At 55.2% G+C, this 12,910-nt stretch overlaps 1 protein-coding gene across 1 annotated transcript; it reads right to left on the bottom strand.

Moving 5' to 3' along the window:
* Positions 1 to 290: 290 nt before the first annotated feature.
* On the bottom strand, positions 291 to 5,477 carry PRSS57 (serine protease 57). Its single transcript, XM_027546693.1, has 5 exons — positions 5,380 to 5,477; positions 4,955 to 5,108; positions 3,936 to 4,080; positions 2,020 to 2,283; positions 291 to 680 (listed from the first exon to the last, which is right to left on the bottom strand). The coding sequence occupies exons 1-5, from the start codon at positions 5,456 to 5,458 to the stop codon at positions 432 to 434; spliced, it is 891 nt and encodes a 296-aa protein (XP_027402494.1). The 5' UTR covers positions 5,459 to 5,477; the 3' UTR covers positions 291 to 431.
* Positions 5,478 to 12,910: the final 7,433 nt, after the last annotated feature.

The following is a 12,910-nucleotide window of genomic DNA, read 5'->3' as shown; positions in this document are numbered from 1 at the left end:
CCCAGCCTTGGTTTCCCCATCTGTGAATGGGTCTGGCCGGAGGGCAGAGGAATGGCTTTCTAGGCAGGGGCCAAGGAGGCCGGGAGGCTGTCCCCAGCCTGGGCTGTGAGGCGCAGATGGGAAACTCCAGGGGGGTCAGTGTGGGGAGCGGGAGGGAGGGTGGTGAGGAGTCCAGGTCCTGTGGCTCAGGGTCCCTCAGAGAGAGGGTGGCAGAGCTGGAGCCTTGACCATTCAGAGGCCAAGGAGAAGCTGAAGGGCATGTGGGTGGACCTTGAGGGCAGACCATCATATCTGTGAGTCAGTTAACACTTTATTGTTATTTTGCCCTTTAGTTGGGAACTGATGCCCCCTACCTGCCCTGACACCAGGCTTCCTGGAGTTTAAGGGCTCATGGACCCTCTGCTCCAGCCTCAGAGTTTTCCAGGCCAGAGCTATTTGTATCGTTTGCCATCTTGGTGGTGTACCCGGTGCTGCTGTGGTTCAGACAACGCCTGCCGGCCCCCCGTGGTCCTGGGCTGGGGGCCACGCTGGCCATGCCGAATCACGTCCCTGATCCAAGTCACGAAGGCGGACACCTGTGTGTACACATCGGGTGTCTTGGGATCCCCACACCAGAGGCCAGAGAAGGAGACGAGGCCATAGGCCCGATTTCTGCATACCAGGGGTCCTCCAGAGTCCGCCTGAGGGTGGAGGCAAAGGTGAGGTCAGGGGTCCCTTGCTGGGCCTCACTTTCCTTAAAGAAGCTAATATATGTAGATCTGATCTGGACCTTCTCTACCTCAAAACCCTTTTATGTCCCATGGACAGTCCCCAGAGCTTGGGCTGGGACCATGGCTCCCCAGTGCTCTTAGAGCAAAGACTAAACACATCATCTCAGCCTTTAGGGCCTAGAGAAGCCAGCCCCCATCACTCATCTGCTCTCCTCTCCCCGAACTCATTTGGTTCCAGCCAGACATGCCAGCTGTTTCTGCAGCAAACTGAGCTCCAACCTCTGTGTGCTAAGTTGCTTCAGCCTTGTCCAACTCTTTGCAACCCTATGGACTATAGCTCTCCAGGCTCCTCTGTTCATGAGATTCTCCAGGCAAGAATACTGAAGTGGGTTGCTGTGCCCTCCTCCAGGGGATCTTCCTGACTCAGGGATCGAAGCCACGTCTCATATCTCCTGCATTGGCAGGGGGGTTCTTTACCACAAGTGCCACCTGGAAAGCCCAAGCTCCAACCTCTAGGCTTTTGCCTATCCTTGAGACCCATTACTGCCCCCTGCTGGACACTCCTTGTATACCACACAAGTCTATAGCTCCTTGTGCAATGCACAACCTGCGCGACTACACAGCAGCCCTGTGACTGGTCTGTCTGCCTGGCATGTCTCCCCTCAGACATTCTCAAGGCTCCTCCAAGTCTCGAAAGTACTGTCCTCAGAGAGGCCTTCCTGAATACTCACCCTAAAGTCCCTGCTTCCTCCTCTCCCCAGACCTATCACCCTAATTTTCACCTGGAATCAGCTCTGACCCAAAGAAATATGTCCTATTGGTGTGACCATTTTACAGACGGAGAAAGTGAGCTCCTGAGAAGTGAGATGACTTTTCCAAAACCATATGTGTAAGAAGTGGCTCATCTGGATGTGGACCCGGGCAGTTGGGCTCTAGAATCTGAACCACGCACTTTGGCTAGAACAAAAGACACTCCCCTGCTCCCAGTCTGGGCTGTGTTTCTCCCTGGGCATCAGGCCCAGGTTTGCCATTAATCCATACAAAGGCTTAGGAGCAGAAGCGTCTTCCTTGAGATCTGGACACTGCTTTTAAAGACACAAATCTGTAGTCCTTTGTGCAGTGCACAACCTATGCAGCCATACATGGCAGCCCTGTGACCCTGGGGGCTCCCTCCCCTTCCCAGGCCTCACCAACTGGTTAAAGGTGAGCAGGGACTTAGTTGCCCAAGCTCTCTGACCAGCTCTGACCTCTCTGAGGGCCTCAGTTTCCCTACACAGCAAGCAGGCAGGACTGAGAGTGAACATCTCACCGAGCAGAAGCCACGTCGCCGGCGGTCCCCACTGTGGGTGCAGAGCATGGCAGGGCTCAGCTGCCCCTTCCAGGAGCTGTTGCAGGCGTCCAGCTCCAGCACGCGGACCTCAGCTTCCATCAGCCCAGGCGGCAGTTCCTCGAAGTCGGACACGGAGCCCCAGCCAGCCACCTTGCAGCGTGTCCCGGCCCGGGGAGGCCTGGCGCCCCTCCGCGGCAGCCCCAGTAGTCCCACTGCAGGACCCAGGGTGGCAGAGCTGTTCAGCTGCAGGGGCGGGAGGTGCAGGGAGGTTAGGCCTGCCTGCAGCCGCCCCCTGCCACCCCTTCCTGTCTACCTTTCCTCGTCTCTTCCTGTCCTTGTGGAGAGAAGTCAGTTGCAGCTGTTGTTAGGCTGTCAGAGGGCCCGGCTGCTTCTGTCACCTTGGGCCCCTGCTCATCAGACCTCACCAGCCTCCATGCTTCCAGTCTCGCCCCCGCAGCTGCCCAGGGGTCCTGCTAACCAGCATCTTTTTCCCTGCTCTGAGCTCTCCTCCATGCCCATTGCCCTTAGGACACGGGGATAAAAAACCTCTTGGCCCATTAGTTTGGCCCTCCCCTCCTCCCACCTGCACACTTGCTCACACTGTAACACTGTACCCCCTGCTGGGGGCACCTTTCCTATCCAGCTTTTAGGACTCAGCTTAGACACCACTTTCAGGAAGTCCTCCCAGACTGCCAGTCTAGGACAGGTGCCTCCTCTGGGCTCCCATGTGCTCCTGTCAAGGCTGATTTACTCAGCTGCCACCTAGTTAGACTGGGAGTTCAGAGGGAGCCAGGCCAGGGCTGTATGTTCATGGCTGTGTATTCATGGTTTCCTGGCACACAGATGGCACTCAATCAGCAGTTATGGAATGAACAACTGGGACCCCTGGTTTGGGTGTTCACTCCCTGATCTTGGGTGCATCCCTGATCACCCCTGGCCTCAGTTTCCCCGTCTGCACAGTGGGCTAGGTGAATTAGAGCAGGGGTTCCAGGCTACGGGGTTTCACAGAGGAGCAGAATTCATATGCCAGCTTTGGCTGCCAACACTGGCTGCCCACATTATATTTTGCCAAGAAAACCCCACACCCTAGACCCTCCTGTTCCCAGGGTTTCATTTTTGTTGTGTTGAATGTCCCCTCTGTTTGATTTTCACCCATTTCAAGGGCAGTTTGGGGATATTCTCCCTTTAAATGGCAGCTCCGTAGTCCCTGGGGTTGAATTTGGGGCCCCCCAGGTGGGGGCTGTGGGAAGGGTGGTCCCCCAAGCAGGAAGGGCCATGTGAGGTCCAAATAGAGGCACATGTGCGGGGAGGGAGGAAACCCCCTGGAGGGCCTGAGGGGGCAGGGATCAGGGTCTTTGATGGCCCTACAGTCTCACTGTTTCAACGTGAATGTTGAGCATCTGCTGTGTACCACAACTCACCACAGACGAGATAAAAATCCCCGCCCTCAAGGGCAGAGGTGGAACCAGTGGTACAGGTGCTTCCAGAAGGTGTGGGTGGTGCTGGACACAGAAGAGGGGATGGGGTGAGAAGGGGGGAGCCAGGGGCAGCCGAGAACTGGAGGTCATTAAGGGAGGCTGCCTGAGAAGGGGACAACTGAGCAAAGACCTGAAAGCCACATGGAGTCTGGGGAACATGGGCTGGGCAGGGCCACAGCCAGCGCAAAGGCCCGGGGGTCAGAGCCTGTTGGGGTGCTGACTGCTCAGCAAGCAGCAGGCCAAGCGGGCTGTGTGGGTGTTCCAGAGGGCAGTGGAGGGAGTGACTTGACTCATGGGTGCTCACAGACGCTCACAGGCGCCTAACAGCTGTTTTTAAACAAGTCAGGCCATGGTAAGGGGAGGGGTAGGGACAGGTCCGACCTGCACCGAGGGCCCGATCCCCACGCAATGGGTCACCTGCAGCAGACAGATGTCACTGGTGTGCGTGGTGGGCTGGTAGTCTGGGTGCGTGATGACAGCGGAGATGCTGAACACCTGCTGTGTGGCCTCCTTGGTGCGCAAGGCATGGGCCCCCAGCACTACCAGGCCTGTCCCGGGGTCTCTGTGGGGGGAATGGGCGGGGAATGTGAGCAAGGCTGAGGTGAGGGCTGTCTCACACAGGCTCAGTCTCTCGCCTCCTGGGAAGTAAGCCCATGCCATCCTCCTGCCAGCTTGTGATGATAAATGTTGAGTTGATCACCCTCCCGTCTCAATTATGGTATTAACTCCAATTGCTGCAATATATATATATATATATATTTTTTGACCACTCCATATTAGATGTGGCATCTTAGTCCCCCAACCAGGGATCAAACCCATGGCCCCTGCAGTGAAAGTGTGGAGTCCTAACCACCGGATCACCAGGGGAGTCCTGCTGCACTATTAATTTGAATCCTTATTATAACATTATACTTCAAATGAATATAACACTCATTATATTTATTCTAATTCCCATCTGGATTATAGCATTGCCTCTAATAATTTCAATATTAATGTTAGTAATTATTGTATCAATATACTCAGAATGAGGGCTTCCCAGATGGCGCTAGTGGTAAAGAACCCGCCTGCCAATGCAGGAGACGTGAAAGACTGCGATTCGATCCCTGGGTTGGGATGATCCCCTGGAGAAGGGCATGGCAACCCGCTCCAGTATTCCTGCCTGGAGAATCCCATGGACAGAGGAGCCTGATGGGCTACAATCCGTGGAGTCTCAAAGAGTCAGACACGACTGAAGCGACTTAGTATGCATGCAAGCACACACTCAGGATGAATGCAACGGTTGTAACCTCTGCTTATGGTCATGGCTGCCGGTCCTTCCCTACTTCTCCTGCCCCTTTTTCTCTGTTAACTCCCCCTGCCCAGCTGAGAGGCCCATCTGCACAAGCCCCCCTCCACCCCCCTGCCCACACCAGTACATGCCCTCATCCCAGGCTCACCGGCCGCTGAAGCAGTGGGCAGCCGACACAACCCAGCGGGCCCTCAGCAGGAAGCCCCCGCAGTGGTGCTGGCCCTGGAACTTCACGGATGCCATATAGGGCCGGGAGTGGGGGGTCACCTCGTGGCCCCCAATGATCTGTGCCCCCCAGGAGCCTGCAGGCAGGGTGGGTGGCCTGTCAGGGGTGGGGCAGGATGGGGAGGGGGTCAGGCTGGGGGGAGGCAGGAGAGACAGAGATGGAAAGAGAAGACCCTGGAGTTTGCAGAGTGGGGAGCCAGACTCCCTAAAACCTGGGGCTGGGACTGGGCCTCCTGCCCGCCCCCAAACTGCGACCCGAGAGAAGCAGCCATGCAGGGGGCTGGGGCTTCCTGGGTGGGTCCCTGTGGGCCTCTGGCAGGCTTGGGTGGAATACTTGGGGGTCCTCACCTGGGGGCCTCATGGGCAGTGTCAGGACAGCGGTCACAGTCAGCAGCAGGCGGCCCCAGTCCCCCACCCCAGGCCCCATGGCTGTCACAGGCAGGTGTGTCCCTGGAGAGCTCAGTGGGCCGCACCCCTCCCAACGTCCAGGAAACGGGAAATGGGGCTGTGGCCTGTGGTCGGAGGCCCCGCCAGCAACGGCCGGTTCTGAGCCAGCACTTTAGAAAACCCAATGATTCTCCTGCATTGGGGTTGTTGATGACAATCATAATTGCCCAGGAGACCAGCAGTGGAGGGGTGTGAGGGCTCCAGGGCCCTGTTGTTCACCCAGAAACCAAGTAACCAGTAACCTTCACCAGAAAATGCTAAGCAGCCGGCAGCACTGCAGCCTTGGCCACCCCTCTGGGTTGGGGGCCAGCTCACCAGATGGAGGCAGTCCCGCCTCAGCCCTGCTGGTCACTGCCTCCGGCCTCAGTCTCCCCATGTGCAATCCCAGCCCCAGAAAGCCCTGTGATTCCTGCTGCCTTTGCTGCATTTTTGAGCACCTACTGTATACCAGCCTCTAGTAGGTGCTAGAGGTGGAGCGTAATGTGACAAAGGCCCCCACACCCTTGGTGCTGACGTTTCTCCCGGTTGACGGTGTAGATCCGCTGATCTGGGCTCACAACGGAAGCACAGGGCCTGGCGGTCAGATAACACCAAGCTAATCGGGTTAGTTCAGGTCCTCAAAGGTGGGGCCAAGGGGCAGGGGCTCCTCCTGTGGGCACTGGGGAGCCAAGGAGGCCTCAGAGCAGGGAGGGGGTGGCAGGGCCTTGGTGAGCCTATGGACATATAGGTCAGAGACCCTGTGCTGCCCTGGGGAGGCTTTGCTGAGGCCCCGCTAATGTGGAGACGCAATGAGAGGTCTGGGAGGCAGGTTAGAATTCCAACATGGGCTCATGGAGCTGAATCCAGGGGTGGGCAGGGTTGGTCCCTTTGGAGGCTCCTGGGGAGCACTGGCTCCCCCCTTTTCCAGCTTCTAGAGGAGCCACATCCCTGACTTGCAGCTCCTCCCTCCATCCTCACAGCCAGCAGCGCAGCATCTCCTGTCTCTCTGCCTCTGATCCTCCCCTCTGCCTTTTATAAGGACCCTGTGATGACACTGGGCCCCCTGGGGAATCCAGGGTCGTTCCCATCTCAGGTTGTTGCTGTTCAGTGGCTCAGTCATGTCTGACTGTGACCCCATAGACTGCAGCAGCAGGCCAGCGTCCTCTGTCCTTCACTATCTCCTGGAGTTTGCACAGATTCATGTCCATTGAGTCAGTGATGCTATCTAACCATCTCATCCTCTGTCGTCCCCTTCTCCTCCTGCCCTCAATCTTTCCCAGCATCAGGGACTTTTCCAATGAGTCAGCTATTCGAATCATGTGGCCAAAGTATTGGAGCTTCAGCTTCAGTATCAGCCCTTCTAATGGATATTCAGGGTTGATTTCCTTTAGGATTGACTGGTTTGATCTCCTTGCTCTCCAAGGGACTCTCAAGAGTCTTCTCCAACTCCAGTTTGAAAGCATCAATTCTTTGGCACTCAGCTTTCTTTATGGTTCAACTCTCACTTCCATACATGACTACTGGAAAAACCATAGCTTTGACTAGACAGACCTTTGTCAGCAAAGTGATGTCTCTGCTTTTTAATACGCTGTCTAGGTTTGTCATGGCTTTTTCCCATCTCAGGGGCCTTAACTTAATCTCACCTGCAAAGTCTCCTCTGCCCCATGAGGTGACATGTCCACAGGCCCCAAAATGAGGACCGGGTTGTTGTGGGGCTGTATTTAGCCAGCCTCAGTCCCCTGTGTTAATTACTATGCTGCACAAGCTAGAATCAAGATTGCCGGGAGAAATATCAATAACCTCAGATATGCAGATGACACCACCCTTATGGCAGAAAGTGAAGAGGAACTAAAAAGCCTCTTGATGAAAGTGAAAGAGGAGAGTGAAAAAGTTGGCTTAAAGCTCAACATTCAGAAAACGAAGATCATGGCATCTGGTCCCATCACCTCATGGGAAATAGATGGGGAAACAGTGGAAACAGTGTCAGACTTTTTTTGGGGGGGCTCCAAAATCACTGCAGATGGTGACTGCAGCCATGAAATTAAAAGACGCTTACTCCTTGGAAGGAAAGTTATGACCAACCTAGATAGCATATTCAAAAGCAGAGACATTACTTTGCCAACAAAGGTCCGTCTAGTCAAAGCTATGGTTTTTCCTGTGGTCATGTATGGATGTGAGAGTTGGACTGTGAAGAAGGCTGAGTGCTGAAGAATTGATGTTTTTGAACTGTGGTGTTGGAGAAGACTCTTGAGAGTCCCTTGGACTGCAAGGAGATCCAACCAGTCCATTCTGAAGGAGATCAGCCCTGGGATTTCTTTGGAAGGAATGATGCTAAAGCTGAAACTCCAGTATTTTGGCCACCTCATGCGAAGAGTTGACTCATTGGAAAAGACCCTGATGCTGGGAGGGATTGGGAGCAGGAGAAGAAGGGGACGACAGAGGATGAGATGGCTGGATGGCATCACAGACTCGATGGACGTGAGTCTGAGTGAACTCCGGGAGTTGGTGATAGACAGGGAGGCCTGGTGTGCTGCGATTCATGGGGTCGCAAAGAGTCAGACACGACTGAGCGACTGAACTAACTAACTGACTGATTGTTATCACCCGTGGTACTAACAAGGAAACTGAGGCACAGCCTTGAAAGTGGCAGGGTGAGGGTAGAACCAGCTGGTTTGGAAAGAAACATGGCATTCAGGCACCTGGATCTCATCACAGAGAGGCTCACCAACCAGGCAAGCAGATGTGAATTTTTTTAATTAATTAATTTTTGGCTGTGCTGGGTCTTCATTGCTGCGTGGGCTTTCTCCTGTTGTGGTAAGTGGGGGCTACTCTTCAATTGCAGTGTGGGGGCTTCTTATCGCGGTGGCTTCTCTTGTTGCTGAGCAGGCTCTAGAGCACAAGCTCAGTAGTTGTGCATGGGCTTAGTTGCTCCATGGCTTGTGGGCTCTTCCCAGAGCAGGGATCAAGCCAGTGTCTCATGCATTGCAAGGTGAATTCTTAACCAGTGAACACTGGGGAAGCCCGGGCACATGATTCTAGGCCACTAAGTTTGTGGTGATATGATAGCAGCTGCAGGAACCATCAGGCCTTGAACACAGAGCAAAGTGGGAAACAGGGTCCACGTGGAAGTTGTTTCCGGGGTCTAGGCCAGGCTGGACCCTGTGCTTCCCCGGAGGTCAAAGCAGCTGGTAGGGGATTATTCCTTAGGTGACTTCAGTGGCTCCTGTCTACTGTGGGGCCCTGGGATTGGCCTGTCACAGCTGTGCTCCCGTGTCAGTCACTTCCCCCAGCCACACGCCCCAGGGTGTGTGGGACTCATGCAGTCCTAGAGAAACCCAAGGCTGTTGGAATTGTTGCTGTCCCCATGTTACTGATGGGGTAAACAGAGGCACAGAAAGGTCAAGTGCTTTCACCAAGTTTGCACAGCGAGGGAGCGATGCGCCAGAGTTGCAGCCTCAGACTAGCTCGTGCTGTCTCTGCCAGGGGCCAACTCTGCCCACAGCCTGGAACATTTCCTTCTTTTCTGGTGAGAGTTGTGAAACCAGCAACCGTCCTTCAAGGATCCGAATAACCAAGCTTGCTGAAATTCTAAGGAACCTCCTGTGTGGGGCTCAGTGTTTCCATTTCCTAAACCAAGCCCCATAGAGAGGAGCCTGGCTGGTCTGGGGCTGCACAGCAGAGGGTCTTGAAACCAGAACTCTGAGACTTGAAGGGTCTTTGCATGGAGGATTTGGTGGCTTTCTAAGTCACAGCAATGATGGTGATGATGATGATAATGATGAGAAAACTCCCTTTACTCCCCTGAACACTTACTTTTGTTGTTGATTTGTTGGAGCTTTTTATATATTGAGGAGGTTAGCTCAAAGTCAGCTGCTGAGCACCTGAGTAGGGCACACATGCAGTCGGTGTCTATCACCTTGCCCTGAGCGGGTCATGCAGTCAGCACTCAATAAGTGAACAGGCCCTTCCTTAGCCCAAATTAGCAGCAGAGGTTCAAGCAGTTAGAAGAGGAATGGAGCTTGGTCAGGAGCCCCTGAGAACTTGAGAAAAACTCAAAATCTTCCCAGTGAGCCCCCAGACACAGTGTTGAAGCCCAAGGACCCCACCCACCCCGACTTGGCCTCCATGTGTCTCAGTTTCTTCATCTGTGGATGGGGTTGGTGCTTGGCCTGGGGTACAGGCCATGCAGGTGTCAACTGGTGACGCTTACCCTTTACTTTTTTAACCCCTTTAACTCACACTCCAAGGAGATTGCTTCTTATTACTTGAAATGGGTGATGCTGCCTTAAGAATAAACAGCCCAGGGACATCACTGGTGGTCCAGTGGCTAAGGCTCTGTGCTCCCAATGCAGGGGTGCCTGGGTTCAATCCCTCGTCAGGGAACTAGATCCCCCATGCCGCAACTAAGACCCCAGTGCAGCCAAATAAACATTTTTTTTTTTTTTTAAAGAATAAACAGCCCAATCCACCAGCATCTTGTATGGCAGTCACTCCCCTGTGGGTGCCAGCCCAGCCAGTGAGGGGTTGTGCCAGACACAATTGCACTTCCCAGACTTTCTCCTGGACCTGCATCCAAGGACCTGGCAGAGAAAGGGATGTGTGGGTCTCAGTGTGCGGCACATGGGGGCCCTGAGCAAACCCATTCAATGAATGGGTCTCTGAAGCAGCAGGCAGAGACTCACCACTTCTCTCCACCTTGTCTGCCTTTTCAGCCTCCAGGATTTCTGCAGGGGGAAGATGGGTCACTGTTGGGGTCCCTAGAGCTGCCCCCACAGCTGTCTGGGCCTCAGTCTCCTCCTCTGAGGAGCAGGTGACCTGAGAGGATCTCTAAGGGTGTTGGCGAGAACTCAGCAGGGGGCTGGGTGTCCTGTGCACCCCTCATCTGTAAACCGCATGCTACTGCCACCACTCCTGCTGAGAAGATCAAAGGAGACAGCAGGAGGCATGCAGTCCTTCACTCCATGAGTGTTTACTGAGCGCCCATTGTGAGCAGGCACTGGATATGGGAGGAAGGGGACACAGACCCCCGCTCTGGCAGAGAGCTGGGCGCGAGACACCACAGTGAGTGACATCATCAGAGGCGGAACTCAGGGGGGAAAGTGACTGAAGTTGGCAGGAAGCAGAGGGAGGAGAGTAGGATTTTAGGGCAAGAAGAAGACCCAGGAACGCGGGGAAGGTGGGGAGGGGGCACCTGGAGGAGGGCCCAGTGGGTGAGCGGTGGGGCGAGCGGCAGGGGCAGGGGAAGGAAGGGCGCTTCCAGGGCTCAGCTGGGCCTTCAGAGCCAGGCTGCAGGGCACTGGGAAGCTATAGAAGGTGCTTGAGTGGGGCAGGTTGGGGAAGACGGTCTGGTGAGAGTGGAGAGGAGAGAGGAGGCAGGGAGACAGGGAGAGGGCAGTGAAAGGAGGCAGGAGTAGCAGGCACAGGGCCTGAGCTAGAGTCAGGGCTGGGAGACATGGGGCAGCGTCTCTGACTCGGGAACAGGAAAGGGGTGGTGACTGGGGCCCATGCAGAGCCCAGTGTCAGACCCACTGAGATCCAGATGCCCAGAGGATGTCCAGTAATGGCGAGAGCTGTGAGGTGGGCATGCCTGTTTCATAAATAAAGTTTTATTGGCACAGGGCCACTTGATGCCGCAATCTACCGCCTCTGGCTGCAATGGCAGAGCTGAGTCCTTGCAACAGATCGGCCAGCCCGCAATGCTGGGAATATTTACTATCTGGCCCTTTACAGAAACAGTGCCAACCCCTGCACGAGTGTGAGCTGGGCCCTATTCCAAGTCCTTCAGCAGCCCTAGGAGGTAGGGAAGTGAGGCTCAGAGAGGTTAAGGAGCAGACCTGGCATCACACAGCACCTGAGGAGCTGAGCTGGGACTGGAACCCAGGCCCCCTGCTGTTTCTGAGTCTTTTCCTTTGTTCTGTTTGGTAGTTTATTTCATTCTTTCCCTGCTAAATGGGTGCATGTTCACTGTAAAAAGGGGGTGCAAAGGCCTTTGGGGGTAAAGGTGGACAGGCCCCCATCTGGGGCACATCCTGCCCCATCTTTCTCCAGACCTCATCCAAGCCTGTTTCATTTGTTCTTGTCATTCAGTTGCTCAGTTGTGTCTCTTTTTTTGTGACCCCATGGATTGCATCACGCCAGGCTGTCCTTCACCATCTCCCGGAGCTTGGTCCAGCTCACATCCATTGAGTTGGCGATGTCATCCAACCATCTCAACCTCTGTTGCCCCCTTCTCCTCCTGCTCTCAGTCTTTTCCAATGAGTCAGCTGTTTGCATCAGGTGGCTAAAGTATTGGAGCTTCAGCATCAGACTTCAAATGAATATTCAGGGTTGATTTCCTTTAGGATTGACTGGGTTGATCTTCTTGCTGTCCAAGGGACTCTTAAGAGTCTTCTCCAGCACCACAGTTCCTTTACACAGCCATTTACTGAGCACCACTGAGCAGAATCGTTTTACAAAAGCCCTAAGTACTTCAAAAGAACCTCCCTCTCTGCTCCCCCGCAACTGCCCTACGGAGTAAATGTGTTCAGAGCCTGAGGGCTAGTGTCCTAAGACAAGTCTGCCTCCCTCCTGATCCGTGGGGTCCACATGAATGGAGGACCCAAGATAGACCACAGGGAACAGAGGGAAGGGCAGGGGACAGAGTTGGCTCTTTCAGCTGCCCGCACCTGCTCCCCCTGGGGTGCCCCCCTCCAGTGCAGGCCAGGCCTCCCCCTTGGGGATCCAGCTGTCTGGCCAGTGTTTCCTTTTTGTTCCCCAGGCCCTGTTCATGTCACATGTCCTTCCAGTAGCTCAGGCCGGAGAGGGGACCAATGATGCCTGTCATCCCACATCCCATCCCGTGGCCATCTGCAGCACCACCTTTCAAGATCCATCCAGAATCTACCTGGTTCTCAGCCTGGCCCAGCCTCCACCAGGTCCCTCCCTGTTCAGCCGCTTCTGGACTCCAAGACCCCTCCCCTTAGCGCCCCTTTATCTGCTCCCCACCTTGCAGGCCAAGTGGCTTTTGCAAACATAAACCGGGGTGACCCTCTCTTCCTCTAAACTCTGTTGTGGCTCCCCAGTGCCCTCAAAACAGTCTGAATTCTCCCTGCTCCCTCCACGGACCCCTCACTCACTCTGACCACACAGGCCTGTTTGCCCCGAGAGAGCTATGGGGCAGATTAAGTTCCTTAACCCTCGTCCAAAAGTAGGGCCAGGCCCAAAGCCTCGCCAGTGCTCAGAAGACCAGCAATCGGTTCCTCCTCGAACGGGCCCGGCTCGGTCCTATCGCCGGCCTTGCGCGCTCGCCGCGCCCGCCACCCGGACGCTCTTCTCCAGACACTCCGCGGCCGGTCGGCAGGACCTTCCGTCCGCAGCGGGACCGTGAACTCTTGGAGCCGCCTGCCGGGCCTCCCCGAGCGATTTGTCCCCATTCGCGCCTCTCTGGCCGGGGAGCCGGGGAGGGGCGGCGTGG

Source organism: Bos indicus x Bos taurus, chromosome 7 (genome assembly GCF_003369695.1).
Source record: "Bos indicus x Bos taurus breed Angus x Brahman F1 hybrid chromosome 7, Bos_hybrid_MaternalHap_v2.0, whole genome shotgun sequence".
NCBI lineage: Eukaryota > Metazoa > Chordata > Mammalia > Artiodactyla > Bovidae > Bos > Bos indicus x Bos taurus.
Note: the sequence above shows the minus strand (reverse complement) of the source record. Positions and strands in the feature narration are given on the sequence as shown.

Coding starts and splice junctions, on each gene's coding strand:
- PRSS57 (XM_027546693.1), bottom strand. CDS start 5,458: ATGGGGCCTGGGGTGGGGGACTGGGGCCGCCTGCTGCTGACTGTGACC. Junction 4,081..4,954: donor GCCCACTGCTTCAGCGGCCG/GTGAGCCTGGGA, acceptor TTCCCCCCACAG/AGACCCCGGGACAGGCCTGG. Junction 681..2,019: donor GGCGACGTGGCTTCTGCTCG/GTGAGATGTTCA, acceptor CTCCACCCTCAG/GCGGACTCTGGAGGACCCCT.